The sequence below is a fragment of the Micromesistius poutassou genome (genome assembly GCF_964030765.1).
Source record: "Micromesistius poutassou genome assembly, chromosome: 18".
Classification (NCBI taxonomy): domain Eukaryota; kingdom Metazoa; phylum Chordata; class Actinopteri; order Gadiformes; family Gadidae; genus Micromesistius; species Micromesistius poutassou.
The window spans coordinates 14,605,058-14,623,180 of record NC_140288.1 but is presented as its reverse complement, the minus strand read 5'-3'; the positions used below and the strand labels follow the sequence as shown (position 1 = coordinate 14,623,180).

Sequence of the window (18,123 nt, the reverse complement as noted above, 5' to 3'; positions counted from 1 at the left end):
ACGTGCACGGCCCGACTGTACTCACTGTCGGCCTCCTTGTAGCCCACCTGGGCGCCGGCGTTGGCTGCGCCCGTGCAGCGCAGGGCCTCCACCTCCATCCTCAGGTGCTCGTTGTCCACCAGGGCCATCTGCTTGTGGGTGGTCTGCTCCTCCAGCTGGGCCTCCAGCCGGTTCACCTGCCCCTTCAGCTCCATCACACACCTCTGGGCCTGGGGGGGCCGAGAGCACCTTCGTCACACAGTCTGTGGGTCTGTGGGCCGTTCAGCGGACGCTCGGACACCACTCGACTACAAGCGAGGGCTGAGAGACAGTCAGAGGATGTCGACGATACCGAAGCAAACGCAAACAGAAAATCTCAACGACAAAGTTGATAAGGAAGATATATTGGACGACAGTGCCGAGCAGCAACAGGAACCAGAATAGGAAGTTAGTAGAGGCTCTTTAGTTAGTGCCTGGTCAGTGGATTGTCCTCGCAAAAGATGACGCGAGACATGTCTCTATGAGACTCCTCCTCCTTACTCCAGCGAACCCTCCCCAAGGCCCCCAAGGCCCCAGCGGACCCACCTCGGTCTTGAGGAGCTGTAGTTCTGGCTTCAGGGCCTGCAGCTCTTTCCTCAGGATCTCCGTCTCCCTCTGCTCCTGGGCCTCTGGGAGGCCGTACTGGTTGACCGAGTAGTACTGGCCAACCACAGACAGATGATCAGTCAGGAATGAATGCATCACGGGATTTTTTGTTGTCATACTCAAAGAGAGTTGTACTGTAAAATTCTGAGCCAACGTCAATACAACCTAACCTAGTGTAATGAAAACGTTGTTTTCCCACGACTCACAATAGCAATATTGCTCACAATCGCTCTCAATATAATGACTAATCTTTCCATGGTTAGTTACTAAACAGCATAATAAGTAACGTCCCAATGCTTCCATGCTTCCCCAACGGAGGAGGTGATTGCGAGGGGACGTCCTGAGGCACCGGCCCTGTACCTGCTGGTTCTGGGGCGTGTCCCGGGGCTCTGGCTCCTCGTCCTCGTGGGGCTCCTCGTTGCCCACAACCACCACGGGTCTTTTGTATTCAGCAAACGCAGCGGCACGCAGGAAGTTTGGAGGGGACTGTCGGGGGGGAAAAAAATGGCTCATTAACATTCTAAGGTTCTAAGGTGGGAGATACGCTCTGAAAGATTTGGTGAAAGCATTACTTACGTCTGGTAGGTCTGGGATCTGGATTATGGTTTTAAAGAACTCAATTTCTCTAGTCCGGTTGTAGAACTCTGTGAGACTAAATAAAACAAGTACAGATGTCATCTGATGTCACCGATCAAGTCTAACGCAACCACTGACCACATTCATCACAGATCAACTTTTAAAAGTTTGTCCTTGAACAATGAAAACATACCTTGCAGATACCTGTGTGAGCCCGACCAATGAAAACATACCTTGTGAACAGATCCCGAAATCTCTCTCTGTGTCCAAGAAGAGTATCCGGTGAAATACCTTTTAAAACAACAGGATAAGATTGGAGTCTTAGCAGGGCTGAAAAGTGAAGTGCCTACGGTGTTCGACTAGGTACGGAGTTTGATTCCCAGTATTTGCATATATATGTAAAGGAAACCCCTGTATACCCATTGGGACAACAGCGTCTACTAAAATGCCCAGGAAGTAAACAGCAATAGCTCACGGCTGTGGAGTTTGAAGAGCAGTATGACGGAGAAGTGGTAGAGGAAGCTGGAGTCCAGGATCACGGGGATGAGGGGGGCCAGCCGGCACTGGCCAGAGGGGGTGGTGGATTTAGCCCCGATAACGTCCACCTGACGCAGCACTGAGGTCAACCAGAGAGGACATGTTTCATCATTCATAACAGCAATAGCAGAGTAACAGTATGAATATGTGATGAAGTACAGTTGTATTATTATTTGTGCTACTATCATTATAATAATAATAATGACATAATAAAAATAGGAATAATAATGATAACAATAAATATTAGTCTTATTTTTTATTATTATAACAGTTATAATAATTATAGATGACATCCCTAAATGGAAGAGGATACAAATTTACAAAAACATAATATTATTCTAAAATTGTGAGCAAACAGTGATTGGACAAACCTGTGTCAGCAAATTTCAGTCCATTATCCAGGTAGTCCAGTAGTTCCTGGGTCATGTCTAACCTGTGATCAATACATAGAGACAACCTTAACATCTGAACCCCTGTAGATCCATCAGACCAGGGACGCTACTTATACACACTGCCATGTTTTAGAGCAATAGTCATTTCAGGTATTTGTTTGGAATTCACTGATTTATTAATTCAGAACTAAGGATATGTGCAAGATCAACAAGCAGATCATTATAGTATGAAAAGCATAATGCATAATGATTACATATGTATCATGCTTTACACTGTGCCAGAGTAGTAGGTAGGGGTGGAGAACAACAACACATAACACCATACAACGTTATAAGTAATAATGTGCGTGAAGTGTGTCAACGTACACTTGGTTCATGTCACTTCCTGCTTCTCTCTCCACGGCCTCGTCACTGGCCTCCAGGTTGCCAGGGATAGACTTGTGCTGGAGATGAGATGTCATGTTAGACAACTAGTATTAGTAGTAGCAGTAGTACAGTAGCAGCAGCAATAGTAGTTTTAGTAGTAGTAGTAGTAGTAGTAGCAGTAGTTGTGTTTGACACCCTTGAGTAGGGTGTTTGAATTCTAGCTGATAGGATGTCCACATTGTCTACCTGTTGCCATCCAACCTGCTCATTAATAACATGTTCTTAATATAAATCACTGTTAAGTGACTCCAAAACAAGAATAGGCAATGGCCTAAAATTAAATAATGCTGCAATAATCATAGAGACAACATATACTGCCTTGAATGGGCTCTATAGAGGAATGGATTGTTGTCGTCTTACCTTGACGTGAAACTCCATTTTGAGATAGAGGAACTTGGCGGACAAAGCCACAATGTGTCCATATCGGTCATGAAGGTTTCCCTGGGTCATTCCAAACATTACATCATCGATTAATTCTCAGTTCAAGAAATGTGAGTAAACTAGTTTAAAAAAAAAAAGTAATTGTAAATGGTAAATGGACTGCATTTATATAGTGCTTTTTTGTAACCAGAGGCCACCCAAAGCGCTTTACAATATTGCCTAACATTCACCCATTCATAAACACATTCACACACCGACGGTGGCCTCAGCAATGCAAGGCGACAGCCAGCTTGTCTGTGCACTTCCTCATGCTCGATAGTATTATCGAAAGTATTATTTAAATTATGTAAATTATGTAAATTATTATTATGTAAATTAGTACATATTTTTTGTGCCGTGCTTACCCACAGAATGCCCATATCTCGGACATTGCGAGACCATCTGTTGCAGTCTCGAACAGCCTGTACATTGAACAACAACAACAAAAAGATACACAGACTAATATTTGAGAACTGGTATTTCCTTAAGTCAGTTGTGTTTATATATCCCACAAACCCCAAATAAACCATCCTGTCAATGACAAAAAGGTACCAGATAGAAACTACTAGAAACTATCATTACTACCGCTGCTATTTCCACCATAACTACAGGAACTACGACTTATCTTAGTACTTAGTAAAGGAAGTTAGTAGTAGTAGCTGGAGTTCACTCAAAATCACTGTTAATCGATAAAAGCATCTGCTTAATGACCACGCAATTCCAAGTGATAGCTCTCAAGTCAAGAGGTCCAGGTTCCTGAAATGGGTTGCTCTTGTGTCCTTACATTGGGGTGTCCATCCCTGAGCACCTTGTGCAGCATGTAGCAGTACTTCCAGCTGATCAGGGAGCTGCTGGACAGAGGCAGGTTCTGGCAGTAGGACATGAAGGTGGTGGCGCCACTCTCCTTGTGTGTGCCCAGGATGATGTCTTTACACGTGCGGTTAAGGAAACATCATGACATGCAGAGTTTCCCATACCAGGTAAGTCCAGTTTAGCTGGATGGTTCTTAGTCATAGTGTTAGCCTCAGAGAGTGTCACAGGCCTACAATACATACAATACAATAACCGTCTTATCCCATACTGAGGTAGAAAGATCTAGAAGGAACACAGAAGAATCCCCTTCTCCCAGGGATTTATGTTGGCAGTAATAACAAATCAAATATTTTAAAGTTGATTAAAGATTATGTAAATTGATGCTTCTAAAATAAATTACGAAGGGTCGATCTAGGTAAATAACAATGGAAATTAATTTTTGGGGCTGTTCCTATAATCTTTACATTGTTTAATCGTCAATACAATGTGGACACATTGTGTTATCCATAATAACAATTTGCAATAATATGCAAATGTCTGCCCTTATTCCCACCAACCAACAACTATAGCTGTAAAGCCCATCATCACGACAAAGGTGTACAAACACAACAAAGGATACTCCTTGCATATTTTTCTTTGAGTGGGGTTTCGGTCGAGGTGAGGGTCTTGGTGATGCTGTGGAGCTGAAACAGAGGTGGTGGTGGTGGGGGGGGGGGGGGCGCAGTTAATTAACGTTTATCAAAAGTGGGCCAGCCAGAGGGAGCAATTGTGAACAGTTTAGCAAATGCCTTTGTATAGTATCGCTACTATAGGCTTTTGCTTTTGGGCCAACTATCACCGGAATGGTTGCGTTTAAAGCAGTAATGTTTTAAAAATGAATATGCCTATTTAAAAAAGAAACGCAAAGTAGTCCTGATACGGCCTCAGGAGAAAGTTTCCTTATCAAATCACCCGGTGGAAAAAACAAAAGGGCCTACCTGCTGTTTTCCAAACTGCTCCTTCTCCGCCGCCAGAACCTTTTCCGTCTTATCACCTTTGTTCTTTGATTTCAGCATGATGAAATGTATCTTCCACTAAACTTGTAAACCGCGTACCGCTCCAGTAGTTATTTATAAGTTCAGTGCGCGGCGTCGGTTCTTGAAGATGCGCCCGCCGCGTCCGAGGAACGCCTCAGCGATTCTTTCTTTGATTTATGCCTCACCCTGCCACAGTCCAGTATGGTAAATATAACTCGAATGTAACATCATGAAAACAACAGGTTCCGGGTTTTTTTAACTCAATGATCTCCGTAAAATAAGTCCAAAATAGGCCGACTAAAGACTAAAAAAAACTGTTTCCATCCATCAGATGCAGTCTATGAGTCACTGGGCATGGTCTGCATGAAGTGAAACTTGAATGACAATAAGAGGACACAGCCAGGCAACTGGCTTGTAGGACTGGTTTCCCACCCCGCCCACAGTCAGCGACAAATCACACTTAGGACGTTAAAAAGAGACCTTCAGAAGAACCATTGCTACGTAGCCTACTGTTCATCTCTTGCATTTCATAATGATGTATAAAACAATAATTCATAAAAGTACACAATTATTAATTTACACCAGTATAACATCTTAAAAATATATATCAGGAAAAAAAAACACAAACACAATATAAAGTATGCCAGTACAGTTTGAAAGTGTAATTGTCGTTTGTGTTGCGCAGTAAAGTGACATCATTCTGTACATTGTAAACAATGCTTTGGTTAATACTTGGAACGTTCCTGAACTCAATCTAGAACTCTCTCTGCGCTGGAGTCACGCTTTGGGTGTTTCAGTGACCTGGTGGAAAAAGAGAATTAAAAAAAATCATGTTCAAGGTCGACACAATTCTTTGTTTGTTGTTCATGCCAAACAGAAACAGCAGAGGGGTTCAACCGAGACAAATCAACAAACATCTACCTTGTCCGTTGAAGATCTACTGTAACAGGAGGACTTCCGCCCGGTGTGGGGACAGTGCGGGGCCTCGCTCGAGCTGCCGTTGTGGCTGAGGCCCATCCTGAGGAGAGCGCTCTGGTTCTTCACAGAACCCTTGTGTTGGAGCACACTGCAGTCCGACCCGAGCGTCGCGTGCTGGGAGTCGTCCAGAGCCCGCTGCAAACAGCAGGACACGGACGGATGCCTTCCCTGGAAATGGGCGGCATGAGAAGATCTGTGAGCAACTCTTTTCACAACCAAAAAAAACAATAACAGCCATGTTCTTGAAATGATTCTGTTGGGTTCGGGTCCGGCGTCTCACGTCGTTGGAGGCGTGGGAGGGGAGCTCTGGATATTCGACCGCTGTAGCCGGCTGTTTTGTGTTGTTCGCCCAACAACAGTTCCTCGTCATCGGTGAAGACGTCAGTGAATCATCTTGACTGTAAAAGATAAGACAAAACATTGTATTTTAGGTAGATACAGAACCATTAAATGGTGCCCCCCCTGCTTCACCGAGCGACTATGTTTACTACCATGCTACACTAACTTATGAATTCAACGCCTAGTGGACTAGTTCCCTACCAGGTGTGGTCTTGTGGAGTTGGGGGTCTGACCTCCAGTGATAGTACGGGGGGGACGACTTTCCCTGTGGCACTTTCCTGAGCACGGCTACTACATTCATCCCTGGCCCCCCCGCCCTACGTCTGCCCGGGTATCATGACCTTCCCCTGGCTCTGGTTCTTCAACACCCTTCACCCCTCCAACATTGGTATGCCCCATCTGTGTGGGCACATCAGTGGTCCTCCTGTAATGGATCGTACCAGATATACTCTTGCAACCGGTGGTGACGATCTTAAAGGATCTAGGTCTGATTTGCTGGGTTGTTGTCTCCGGTTCATAAGATGATGGGACAAAAGTTCTATTGGCTCCAAAACGATCATCCATCTGTTCAGCTCTGCTCCGCTGACCAGTGCCCCCAAAAGAGGACAAGCCACAGTCTTCCATGTCCACATATTCATCCTCACTGCTCAGCAACGTACTTGAGATATCAGGTCCAATGCCTTGACGTTTCTCGTTCTTTATCCCAATTGTTTTCGAGAGACCAAGCGTCCTCATGTCTAGACACTATCTGTTTAATGCTGCTCTCAGAACTAGCTGCCTCGATGGAACTTGAAGGAAAGGTCTTGGCATCTTCTGCTATACTGGCTGTCACCGGAGAACGAGGCTTTACCTGATCTTGTGGATCACTCCTTTCCCCACAGCTTGTCATCTTGTCCAGTCTGCTCTCTTCAGCCTCATCCATGCAAATAAGATCACAGATGAAATCCAACTCTTCCTGTTCAATGATTTCAGTGCAAGTAGCCGTTTTCCCTTCAGGCTGCAGTTCTGTCGGGTGCTTGTCAGAATCATCTCTTAGTGCTGCTGTAAAGTAATTAACAGGACTTTCCTCAAGACTATCATCCTGGGACCTTGGTTGGACAGTGCTACCCTGGAGGTTCTGACTCGCTAGGTCATCACTTAAAATAAAATCATCAAGGGGGGTCACACTTCGGCTTGAATGACGTCCTACACCCTGACTGGATGTAAGCGGTTTCTCTTGTTGATCTTGACCCTTGTCTTTTCCTTCAGTGTTCCCCTTTGACTGTAGGTCAGCATCTGCCCTGATGCAACACGATCTACCTGAACTGCCCCGGTCTCCACTTGTCAGGGAACTATTAGAAGATCCGGGCTCAGAATGGAAACTGCCCCCATTACAGTCTGGTGCTCTACCATTTTCTGGTGGGCATTGCTGGCATTTACTATTTTGACCGGGGAAGAGATGGCATGTCGTGCTAGAGTGGTTAATAAGTTCACACAAAGTCATCGGTACATCGGAAGCATCGAGGGACAGCCCAGATATAGAATCTTCTAGCTCTCTCTGTATTTTACTGCCAGTTGTGACTGATGGAAACACGTAAGGGTTGTTTTGTTTGGCTTTTAAATTACTGTTTAAGACCTGGCTGCATGGCGACTTCAGCTGCTCTTTAGACATTTCCAGAATGTTCTGTGACAGCATCAATGTATCTTCCCTAAGGCCACAGAAAGAAGATTTTATCAAATCACCAGTGTGTGACACATCCTGAGCTCTCCTATTGGTCTGGAATGTAATCACCTGCCGACAGACTCCTGACGACTCCTCTCTCCCAGTGTTACACGGGCTGTCTCCAAGTTCAGCTGCAGCAGCTGCAGGTCATGCTGCTGATTCTCACACACCTACAAGGAAGACACAGCTTTATTTAGCGCTTTCAATGTATTTACTACAAGGAAGACACAGCTTTATTTAGCTGTGTCAATTTATTTACTTTACACCACATTCAAAAAAGGAAAATTTCAGTGATACGATTTCTAGCAACAATAAATCCCCTCAAAAATTCTAAAGTGCATACGAGTGTAACAGAACAAATGTCTCAGAGCCAAGACGGATAATGTACTACAGCAGGTAGGTATGCAGTGAGACCAGACTGGTAGCTTTGCCGTCAGTCAACACAGTGAGGACGAGGAATGAGGAAACCTTGGAAATATTCTGCTTACACAAAGAGCTCACAAGTTACACAAAGAGCTCACTATGTTGATAAAACTAAACCATATCGTTGGTGTCTCAAAATGTAAAAAAAAAAACATACACTTTACCGATGACGTATACACAAAGCAGACAGACAGACGGAGACTGGTTTGTCCAAGGTAAAGATAAGGTAGCTGTGCACACCTGTCTTAGGCAGTGAAGCTCAGACTCTGTGCGTTCCTGTTTGGACCGAGCGAGCGCCAGCAACTCATCCTTCCAGCCATCGCCCTCCCCTGGCAGAAAGCATCATTGCACATGGTCAAGAAGAACCATCTCATATACAGTAAAGCACAGCTAGATACCACATTATGTCAACCTGGAAACTATTACCACATCGTCTACCTTCGACACGACTCATTATAGTAATAAAGTGAACCTCAAGCTGCAATGTAAGCACACATCTTCAACTGTCTAAATGAGTAACCTTTAAGTAATGGGTGGTTTACCTGACAAGGTCAGATCCCTGCAGAGCATCTGGTGCTCCTGTTTGAGGCGAATAATTTCCTCTCTCTGGGCACTGCTTTCGGTCATGTGCTGCTGCAACTCCTCTGCAACCACAGGAAACACACAATAAGTAGTCCAAAGAAGCAAGTCATTTCAAAATTTACACAAGTAAGTAAACACTGTTTCATCTCCGATAATTGATCCGATAATTGAAGGATGCCGACAGTTAGACTGCAGACTATGGGGTTTTAAAACCAGAATTGAGTAACCTCAACCAAATGACTATGAAGCACATGTTATGAGTACAATACAATACTATAAGCAAAATGAGTGTAAACAATTGAATGATTGCACTGACAGAATTGCGTTTCCAAGTATATAATAACTACAGGGATAGAGGCTTTGGTATGCTCCTTTATTCTATATAATTCATTTCCCCCAATTTATACTTTTTAAGGAAACCTCCGTTCAGTTACATCACCGTCAGCGACAGCCCTGTGAGTGGCCGCGTTGGATGAGTCTGGTACTGCTCCCCTGCTAACTGCTGCCAGAGTCACTCACCTCTGAGCCCGCCGTTCTCGTGCTTGTACGCCCTGTAGCTTCGCTTGGTCTCCTCCACCACCCTCAGGAGCCTCTCTGCCCGCGAGTGGCTCTTCTTGAGCAACGCCTCCACCTCCTGCAGGCTGACCTTCAGGTCCCCCATGTGGGTGGCAGTCTCACACATGTCCTTCTCCTGAGAGGGAATCAATCCATCATCAGTCAATAAATCCATTATTTCTCAATCACAATCGGCTCGCAAACAATTACAAGCATAGCAGGTAGAGGTACAGCAGGAATATTTAAATATTTCAAATATTCAATGTTAATATTTAAACATTTGGAATATAGCATATCAATATTTACAAGTTTGGAATAATAATATAAATATTTGGAATATTTAATATTCTATTTTAATGCACAGAATATTAAGAGTTTAAGAGAAAGTGAACGCTAGATTGATAGAGCCATCCATGGATGGATGGGTTTTAATTCAGTGAAATACATTTGAACCCAAAAGAGAGTACACATACTGCAGGTTTAAATGGCGTCGAGGTGAAGACACCGTAGGTCTCCCGTGTGCGTGTACCTTGAGTTGGAGCAGGGATCTGAGCTCCTCCTCCCTGACCTGCAGGGAGCCGACCTGAGAGGACAGAGCCAGCACCGTGGAGGTCAGGCTTGCGTCTTTATCCTGCGGAAAAAGAAGCCGTTGCTTGAGAATATATTTTAAAAAGTTCACAGATACCGATTAGTTGATATTTTATGAAAAGGATTAAAGCCTGAATTATGCTAACAGAACGGTTATACTGCATTCTATGACATCGTTGATAGAAGAAGTGAATTGAAATGCATAGAGTGTATGACATGTCTCTACTGTCCCCGTCTGATGAATTGATGAACCACGTTTTCTAAATGTGATAACTAAACAATGCACTTAAACATTCTTCCGTTTTTTGTGTGGCACAAGGTTATTTTTCGTATACTGCTAAATAATAACGGTAAAAAACAAGGTCATACAAACTGCTTTGACCCTAAATATAATATATAGATAAAATACAAATGAGTCACCTTCTTCATAGCTTTATTAAAACCATTCCTCTCGAATGGTCCTTGATGATGCATCTTCAATTACAATAACAGGGTTAGACATCCTTCTCAAGGATGCCTACAGGGAGGCTAACATGTAGGGATTATATGAGCTGTATAATGTACACAGCTCCATGTTACTGTACCTGCAGGTCTTGAGTGGTTTGCTCCATGTCCTCGTGCTCCTGGCCCAGCTGCTGAAGCTGCTGCTGGGTGGAGCCGAGCTCCGTCTGGAGGTCCTTTTCCCTGGCCTCCACCACCCGGACACGCCTGGTCAGGGCCCGGATCACCTCCACACGCTTCTGGAGCTCTTCTTTTGTAGATAAAACGATAAACCTTTATTATGACCCTTTATCCGGAACAAAAAAAAAGTATTATACTATTATATTTACAATTATAGAGAAGTTTGTATTTCTTTTCTTTTTTTCATGAATTCAATCAAATATAATTTACTGTAGCTATAGCTATGTATTACATAGCTATAGCTATTCTTATTTAATCATATTAATAAGTTATAGGTATACAATATACTGCATGACCAATAACCAATAATTAGCATTGTAATTTATAGACTTGTTTTTCCTCTTTTCTGTACTAGTTCTCTGTATTAGTAGTATTGTATTAGTATTGAGTAGTTTTGTAAATGGAGGAGATGCCAGCCAAACTGACGGTAGACTTTGACCCGATGATGTCCTACTGTTTGTTTCCTCACCGTCCGACCTGGCGCACCTCTTCTCCAGGCTAAGGACCCGCTGGCGGTCTTGTTCCCAGGCGTGGAGCTGCTTGTGGTGGGAGGCAGCCATGGTGTTCAGCTCCCTGTCCCGGTCTTTTAGCTCAGCGATCATCAGCTGCAGCTCTCTCCTCTGTCTCTGGATGGTGGAGCTCTCCATGTCACTCGCAACTGACATCTGTTTAAAAAACAAAACAAACAAAAACACAGCCAGAGGATTTGACAAATGAATAAAGGACATGAAACCCTTTATTCGTGGGCTTGTGAGCTGGGTGCTGTGTTAGGTTTTTTGAGAGGCAGTTCTGAACGTTTTGAAGGTATAGCACATGTGTGTCCTGGGTTTGATCCCAGAAGGCTAAAGGCGGCAGGAAAAAGGGACAGTCACTGGAATTACTTAAAGCATATGCTTGGTAACTAAAAATAGTTAAAATAATTATCTCATATACTAAATGGGGTAATATATACACTTTATTCAAACTCAAAATGGTGATGATGATTTAGTCACTTACCAGAGCAGTTGAACACTATTACTAATATTTATTAAAGAGAGTGCTGTACAATGATATTATTGAACTGAATGTATTTCTTACTTGAGTGTGCTGTAACTGGGTACGACAGTGATTGTCTACAGGGTAAGGTGGTACACTTCTGGCCAACTGCCTGACCATCCCGTCCATTTCATTGCTAGATTGCTGGACGGAAACTTAGCTGACATCAGCAGGAAATACTCCAACATTATACCATTAAGACATTTTCAATACATAACTATTTTCCTATTGAATTGTCACTTCAAAACATATGCATCTTGTGGGATAATGTAAATGAAATTGCTCACCTTTTTTATAGGTGTGCTCTGCCAAGGCTCGAAAGAGGGGTCTAAATCAAATACAAGAAAATGACATAAGCAGTAAAAACTATTTGTATGCATATTAAAACAAAAGACACATGAGCACTGTGACATGAGCACAAAAGACAAATGTAGGCACTTTGCTATATTCTTTCTGAAAATCAACAATCATGTGGTTAAGATATAAGTGGTGTAGATTATACATCAATTGTACATACATTGTTCATAAAACAACATTTATATTCAAAATTGTTCGTTTACCATATGACCGGGGTGGAGTGGTCGAGGAGCTTCCATGAGGTCCATCTCGACCTCCCTTGTCCATTGCAGGTCAGATTTGACCCAACCGCTCACCTCATTCAGTATCGCCGCTGTAACGGTAGGGCTGATGGCGAGTCTACGTTCAGGCTCACCTGTTCAAGCTGCTCAAGCTGTTATCTTAGACAATACATACAGTTATCGATATTTCGAACCACATTTCTGGCCAAGAATCTGTAAATGAGATAGGTAGTTTGAATTTCAAATAAAACACTGTTGGTATGACTACTACTACTACTACGTCAGTATCCTTGGTGCAGTCTACTTCTAACGACGGACCAGAAGATTGCAAAGTTCATAGAGACTTAAAATCGTGATATTAGCTGCACAATAACAATAAAACATTATCACTAGTCATATCCAGAATCCAGAATCCACATTCGTGAAAAGTTTGTGTTGCTCAGCTTTGATTGGCTGTTCAAACCTTGCGTCATTTAAGAAGTAAAGACAACCTTTCCGGCTGTAGGTTCAGTTTTAAAACAACCGTCAATGATTTCTCACTAATATGAAATAAATACTTCATGCAGATTATTAAGGACAACTGTGGTTTTGTATGGGATCTTTTTAAAACGGATATTGTTTCGGGTTGATTTATTTTTGGGGAAAGAACGGTAGCAGTGCATTCGTATCTTCTTTAATAAAACTTAACTTAAATACCCATTAAAAATAAATCTTTACTTTATATATGACATTAATAAACAGTTAAATAAATTATTATTATTATTATTATTATAAAGAGAGAGGTATGATTGTGGTCTACACTCCGAAGCAATAGGGGGCGGTAACGACCCAGGTGTGACGCCACAGATATACAAAACCCACGAGGAAGAGCAGAGGCTTGAAGAGGCGTGCTCTATGTAACACAACTGAACTCTCTAATCTCAATTATTTCTTCAAGTTTAATTAACTTCAATAATGCGATCTACGTTATTGAAAAGAAGACATTAATAGTGTGTTTTGAAGGGTACGTTTCCTCATAATTTCTCCCATTCTGTTTATCTAAAGGTCAGTTTAGTGGGCTCAACGTTAGCAAGCCTCTTGGTTGCTAGCGTCGCAAACACATCAGTTATTGCGTCTCTCTTGGCTCGGTAGGTGACAGCTTGGTAAGTTGAGGCCAGGCGTTGAATGAAACCAATACAAGTACAGTTTTCCATTCACTTACATGGGCTGTGTGGTGCCCGGACAGGGAGTGCAAGTCGTTAGGGCATTGTCTACAAAAGTAACACCATGTAGCTTAAACAGGTGACTCAACTGGTTCATTTATAAGTGCCGCATGTGTTAGCAAGCTAACGTCAGCTTATTATAGACGTATTTCATTTCTGCGGGGCAATGCTAGTAACCAAGCAGTTCCTTATGTTTATGATATTGGTGAAAACAAAATACATGGTTGCGTTCTGTCCAATTGGATATGTCACGTGAAACTATTGTATGTGACCCTTCAGATATCCAGTTGCATCAGTAGAGTGTACTGATGCTATCTATTCATGAAGGGGTTATCTTCTTAGGTTAAAACCAAATGTAGAAGTGCTCCCGGTGTAATTGTGTAACCTGTGTTCAATAGCCGTTACCAAAAAGGTTTTTAACTTTTGAATTTGTTTCTAGAATATTTGTAATGGCTACTACTGAAAACATGGAATCCAGTATCCCGGAGTACAAAGGGGACCATGGTGCAGCTGACTCGGATTCCAAGGTTCCACATAAAGTCCTTTATTGTGGAGGTAATAATACATCATTTATTGAACTGTGTAATTGATACATTGATAAGCACTGTGAATGAATGTCTGTGATTTGTTTTGTAAATTCATTCCATTAGTGTTCTAACCCCTTCTCTCTTTGTGTTTTAGTGTGCTCTTTGCCAACAGAGGTAAATAAACACATATTAATGATGTAGTTTCTTGTCACTCTATTGATATTGGCTGTAGCTATAGAGTATATCTCTACAATATAGAATAGTATTGTGGAATTTAAGTGATGTGATTGTACCCTTGTGTTAACAGTACTGTGAGTATATGCCAGAGCCAGCAAAATGCAGGCACTGGCTGGAGAAGAACTTTCCAGATCTCTTTGCTAGGCTGACTGTAGGTGAGTACCAGCCATAGATTATGTAATATTAGACGGGCACAAACAGGCATCTGACGGACATCAAATGCAAAAATACTACATTCTGTTTCCCTGTCAGCCCTGCTAGGTATGGCTGCGTGTCCTTCATATTACTAATTTAAACAATCAGAATAATCAATGTGCTAGAAAGCTCCTGCATCCAAAAGTAAGATTGGCCTCATAAAGTAACAGGCAGCATTCATTTATTAATGTTTTGGTTATCATGGACAGGGAAATCTTTCAGGTGCGTTTTGCCAGAGGCCATGTCTTCTACAAATGTATCTCCTCCTATAACTAGATTATCTAATTTATAAATTTATACTGGTGGGTAAAATATTATGTCAAGCTCCACCTGCCCTCTACTCCATGTCCTCAATCCCATTGTCTGATTTACATATACATCAAATTGAGCAACCAAATAAATGTAGACTTAATAAATTGACTCACAATATTGGAATGTATTTTTCCATTCAACACATATTGACGTGGTAGATTTGTAAGTATGTTGTCTATTTTGGTAGGTATCAGCAGCCCCTACTGGCAGAGCAGGGAATGATAAGTTTTGCTCCTTCATATTGGAATGTGTGACTATTCATTTTATAAGGGTCGTCATGTATGATGTAACATGTTTTCACTGATGGGAGTTTATAAACCACCTATGGCAAGCCAGTGATATCAAGCATAATCCCCAAATGTTAAGTGGCCAAAACAAAACAAACAAAAAGGCACAAGGAATATTGCTTCCGCTGTCGCACTAGCATGCAGTTGTTGCAAGTGCTCATTGTGTCACTAATTGAGTATTGTGTATTTACTATCAATCCTCTTTTCTTGTCTCGCAGGCCCCCAAGGGAACATACCGAAACTGGAGGTAGTGACCGGAGAGGAACCACCGTTAGTTGAAGAGGAGGAAAGGAAGAAACAGAAGCGAGGTTCATATGATATTTAAATTACTAGGGAGTATTTTCAACTACTAGGGACAGGGTAGTGTAGTGACTAGGGTGTTTGACTCCCAGCCGGAAGGTACTGGGTTTGATCCCCAATGTCCACGATCTACCTATAATCATCCTTAATTAAGGATAGTATCCGAATTCACTATCAATTGCTTTGGATAAAAAGGTATGCTAGAGTACAATGTACAATGAAAAATGTGACGTGAAGATGTAGACAGTTACTTGGTTTCACAAATCTTTTATACTTGGTGTGTTTGATATCATCTGTCATGTTTTCTTTTGCAGGTGGAAGAGGCCAGATTAAACAGAAAAAGAAATCGGTACCACAGAAAGTCACAATAGCAAAGATCCCGCGGGCAAAGAAGAAATACGTCACAAGAGTGTGTGGCCTGCAAACGTTTGGTAAGAAGAACACACTTGAATAGTCCATTCAAATAGACGACTAGCATTAGTTTAAATTAAATTCATGCAGTCTGCCTCAATGTGACTCTCTTGGTTTCTGTGGTGTTGCCGAACCCTCCAGACATCGAGCTTAAGGACGCCCAGCGGTTCTTTGCCCAGAAGTTCTCTTGTGGTGCCTCGGTGACGCCGGAGGATGAGATCATTATTCAGGGAGACTTCACAGATGACATCATTGATGTCATTCAGGAAAAGTGGCCAGAGGTGAGTGCTTGCCTTTACACTAAGGAAAAATTTAGCTTTTTGTTCATTTTGGAACATTTACATTTAGTGCATTCAGCAGACGCTTTCACCCAAAGCTACTTCAAATAAGTACATTTGTCAGAAGAAACCTGCAATTTTATAGGAAAATGGAGCTACATATTTAAGTGTAAGCCTTTTCAACATTTAAAAGTGGTGCCATGCAAGAAAGAAATGCAAAAAAATGTTGTTTGCTATGGTCGGATCGCAGAACATTTTTGAAAGGGGGGATCTTTAGAAAGAAGGAGGACCACATAACACAAAAAACTGAGTCAAACTCTTTTTGTTTTTAGGTGGACGATGACAGCATCGATGATTTGGGAGAAGTCAAGAAGTGAAGACCTAATATGCACTTTTACTGATTATGGATGTGACATGTAACAGCAAAAACTTGGCCAAATGTACACGTTAACATTAAAAAAAAAAGAATCATTTTATATCTATTTTATTTACTGTATATAAATACTGCGGACAGGGCCACTGACTTGGCAATTTTAGTTATTGATAGCTGCTTTCTCATTTGCCAAAAGCTGTGGTATGATGTGAATCCCTCCCATTTCTCTCAACACAAATCTAGGCTAATAAATTTCAGTCTCATTCACCTGGTCACTACTTATTATTTGTACACGTTTTCTAAATCAGTCAACACCTTTTTTCATGAAGGCTTAAACAGTTAAGGTTTGAGGTCAGATCCTGGTTATCTATTATACCTGTGACCAAGTTGCTAACAAACCACAAGCTGGTTGTTTTTCAGGGACTCAACCAGGGCATCTGGTTGAGTCCCCTGGAGTGTGCGTCTTCCGAATCATAATAGTTTTATAATGATGGCGACATCCCTAGACGAAAACAGTGTACACTTTTATCCATGTTCCCTTGTGCAAAGCGCACCTCCCTAGAGGCAACCTTTTAAGTACATAAATACTGCTTGCTTTTGTGTGCCAACCCTATACTTTTACATGTTATCAGGTTAGTTTGCATGAACACACACGCACAGCCAGCTTCTTGTGAAAGCAATAAATCTACTCATCTCTGTTGACACTCGTTGAGAGCAGCAGACGGTCGAAATTGACCTGCCGGGCTGCAGCAATGTCTCAAATGTTTAACACCACCCCGGTGGATATCTGCTGTGCCTTCGAGTCCCCCATCCTGGATATGCTCTTGCCTCCCATCCTCATACTGGAGTTCATCTTTGGGCTGCTGGGGAACATCGTGGCACTGTGGATGTTCGTCTTCCACATGGACAACTGGAAGCCCAACTCGGTGTACCTCACCCACCTGGCCGTGGCCGACACCATCGTGCTGTTCTGCCTGCCCTTCCGGGCCGACTACTACCGCAGGGGTAAGGACTGGCTGTACGGCGACATCCCCTGTAGGATCCTACTGTTCCTGCTGGCGGCCAACCGCGCCGCAGGGATCTTTTTCCTCACGGCGGTGGCCGTTGACCGCTACTTGAAAATCGTCCACCCTCTACACCCCATCAACCGCATGGGGCTGGGCTACGCGCTCTGGGTGTCCCTGTCTCTGTGGGGGCTGATCGTCCTCGCCACGGGCTACCTGCTCTCCGACAGCCACTTCTTCTACCGCAACAATCGCACGCAGTGTGAGAGCTTCAACATCTGCATGGGATACAGCCCTCTGTCCACCTGGCACAACACCTTCTACGTGGTCCAGTTCTTCCTGCCCACGGCCATCGTTGCGTTCTGCACGATCAGCATCTTGTGGCAGCTGAGGAACAAGACCATCGACAGCAGTGGGAAGATCAAGCGGGCCGTGCAGTTTGTGCTGGCCGTGGCGTTGATCTTCGTCACCTGCTTCTTCCCCAGCACGATATCCCGCGTCGCCGTGTGGATCCTCAAGAACTGGTACAGCGAGTGCATTCACTTCAGAGAGGCTAACCTGGCGTTCTACACGTCTGTGTGCTTCACCTACTTCAACAGCGTCCTCAACCCTCTGGTGTACTACTTCTCCAGTCCGTCTTTCAGCGGCATCTTTCAGAAACTGCTCAACAAGCTGCTGGGGAGGAAGGAAGAGGAAGAGATGGTTGCAACGGTGACTGCTGCAAGGATGTAG

General features: G+C 43.1%; 4 protein-coding genes across 5 annotated transcripts in view; 2 read left to right on the top strand and 2 right to left on the bottom strand.

Annotated features, from left to right (window-relative positions):
- The window catches only part of hip1ra (huntingtin interacting protein 1 related a), a gene marked incomplete at its 3' end in the record, with an annotated part of 16,064 nt that extends 11,186 nt beyond the window's left edge, over positions 1–4,878 (bottom strand). Inside the window, exons 1-13 of the mRNA XM_084482727.1 lie at positions 4,766–4,878; positions 4,408–4,471; positions 3,760–3,902; positions 3,341–3,397; positions 2,916–2,996; positions 2,496–2,572; positions 2,109–2,170; positions 1,676–1,816; positions 1,434–1,491; positions 1,201–1,276; positions 985–1,110; positions 565–678; positions 26–209 (exon numbers count right to left, since the gene is read on the bottom strand). Coding sequence (XP_084338853.1) covers positions 26–209; positions 565–678; positions 985–1,110; positions 1,201–1,276; positions 1,434–1,491; positions 1,676–1,816; positions 2,109–2,170; positions 2,496–2,572; positions 2,916–2,996; positions 3,341–3,397; positions 3,760–3,902; positions 4,408–4,471; positions 4,766–4,843 — 1,261 coding nt within the window. The 5' untranslated portion in view covers positions 4,844–4,878. The remainder of the gene's footprint in view (positions 1–25; positions 210–564; positions 679–984; positions 1,111–1,200; positions 1,277–1,433; positions 1,492–1,675; positions 1,817–2,108; positions 2,171–2,495; positions 2,573–2,915; positions 2,997–3,340; positions 3,398–3,759; positions 3,903–4,407; positions 4,472–4,765) is intronic.
- Positions 4,879–5,483: 605 nt separating this feature from the next.
- ccdc62 (coiled-coil domain containing 62) lies at positions 5,484–12,527 on the bottom strand. The gene is made up of 12 exons (XM_084482967.1): positions 12,248–12,527; positions 11,975–12,015; positions 11,122–11,317; positions 10,556–10,722; positions 9,913–10,014; positions 9,348–9,519; positions 8,789–8,890; positions 8,487–8,575; positions 7,893–7,993; positions 6,063–6,180; positions 5,726–5,950; positions 5,484–5,605 (listed from the first exon to the last, which is right to left on the bottom strand). Exons 1-12 carry the CDS (start codon positions 12,309–12,311, stop codon positions 5,582–5,584), a joined length of 1,401 nt encoding a protein of 466 aa, XP_084339093.1. The 5' UTR covers positions 12,312–12,527; the 3' UTR covers positions 5,484–5,581.
- A 601-nt stretch (positions 12,528–13,128) lies between these two features.
- Positions 13,129–16,490, top strand: denr (density-regulated protein). 2 transcript variants are annotated; one of them, XM_084483039.1, is made up of 8 exons: positions 13,129–13,268; positions 13,907–14,022; positions 14,149–14,168; positions 14,302–14,386; positions 15,244–15,333; positions 15,640–15,756; positions 15,878–16,017; positions 16,347–16,490. In XM_084483039.1, the coding sequence occupies exons 2-8, from the start codon at positions 13,917–13,919 to the stop codon at positions 16,389–16,391; spliced, it is 603 nt and encodes a 200-aa protein (XP_084339165.1). In that variant the 5' UTR covers positions 13,129–13,268; positions 13,907–13,916; the 3' UTR covers positions 16,392–16,490. The 2 variants fall into 2 exon arrangements, with proteins under 2 accessions (XP_084339165.1, XP_084339166.1); XM_084483040.1 differs by having other exon boundaries at positions 13,268–13,407.
- A 649-nt stretch (positions 16,491–17,139) lies between these two features.
- On the top strand, positions 17,140–18,123 carry LOC311362838 (hydroxycarboxylic acid receptor 3-like; the record flags this gene model as incomplete). Its single annotated transcript, XM_084482726.1, has 1 exon — positions 17,140–18,123. One exon carries the CDS (start codon positions 17,140–17,142, stop codon positions 18,121–18,123), a length of 984 nt encoding a protein of 327 aa, XP_084338852.1.

Coding starts and splice junctions, on each gene's coding strand:
- ccdc62 (XM_084482967.1), bottom strand. CDS start 12,311: ATGGACAAGGGAGGTCGAGATGGACCTCATGGAAGCTCCTCGACCACT. Junction 6,181..7,892: donor CGTCAGGAGTCTGTCGGCAG/GTGATTACATTC, acceptor TATCTTTTACAG/TCAAGATGATTCACTGACGT. Junction 5,606..5,725: donor GTAGATCTTCAACGGACAAG/GTAGATGTTTGT, acceptor TTTTTCCACCAG/GTCACTGAAACACCCAAAGC.
- denr (XM_084483039.1), top strand. CDS start 13,917: ATGGCTACTACTGAAAACATGGAATCCAGTATCCCGGAGTACAAAGGG. Junction 14,169..14,301: donor TGTGCTCTTTGCCAACAGAG/GTAAATAAACAC, acceptor TTGTGTTAACAG/TACTGTGAGTATATGCCAGA. Junction 15,334..15,639: donor AAGGAAGAAACAGAAGCGAG/GTTCATATGATA, acceptor TTTCTTTTGCAG/GTGGAAGAGGCCAGATTAAA.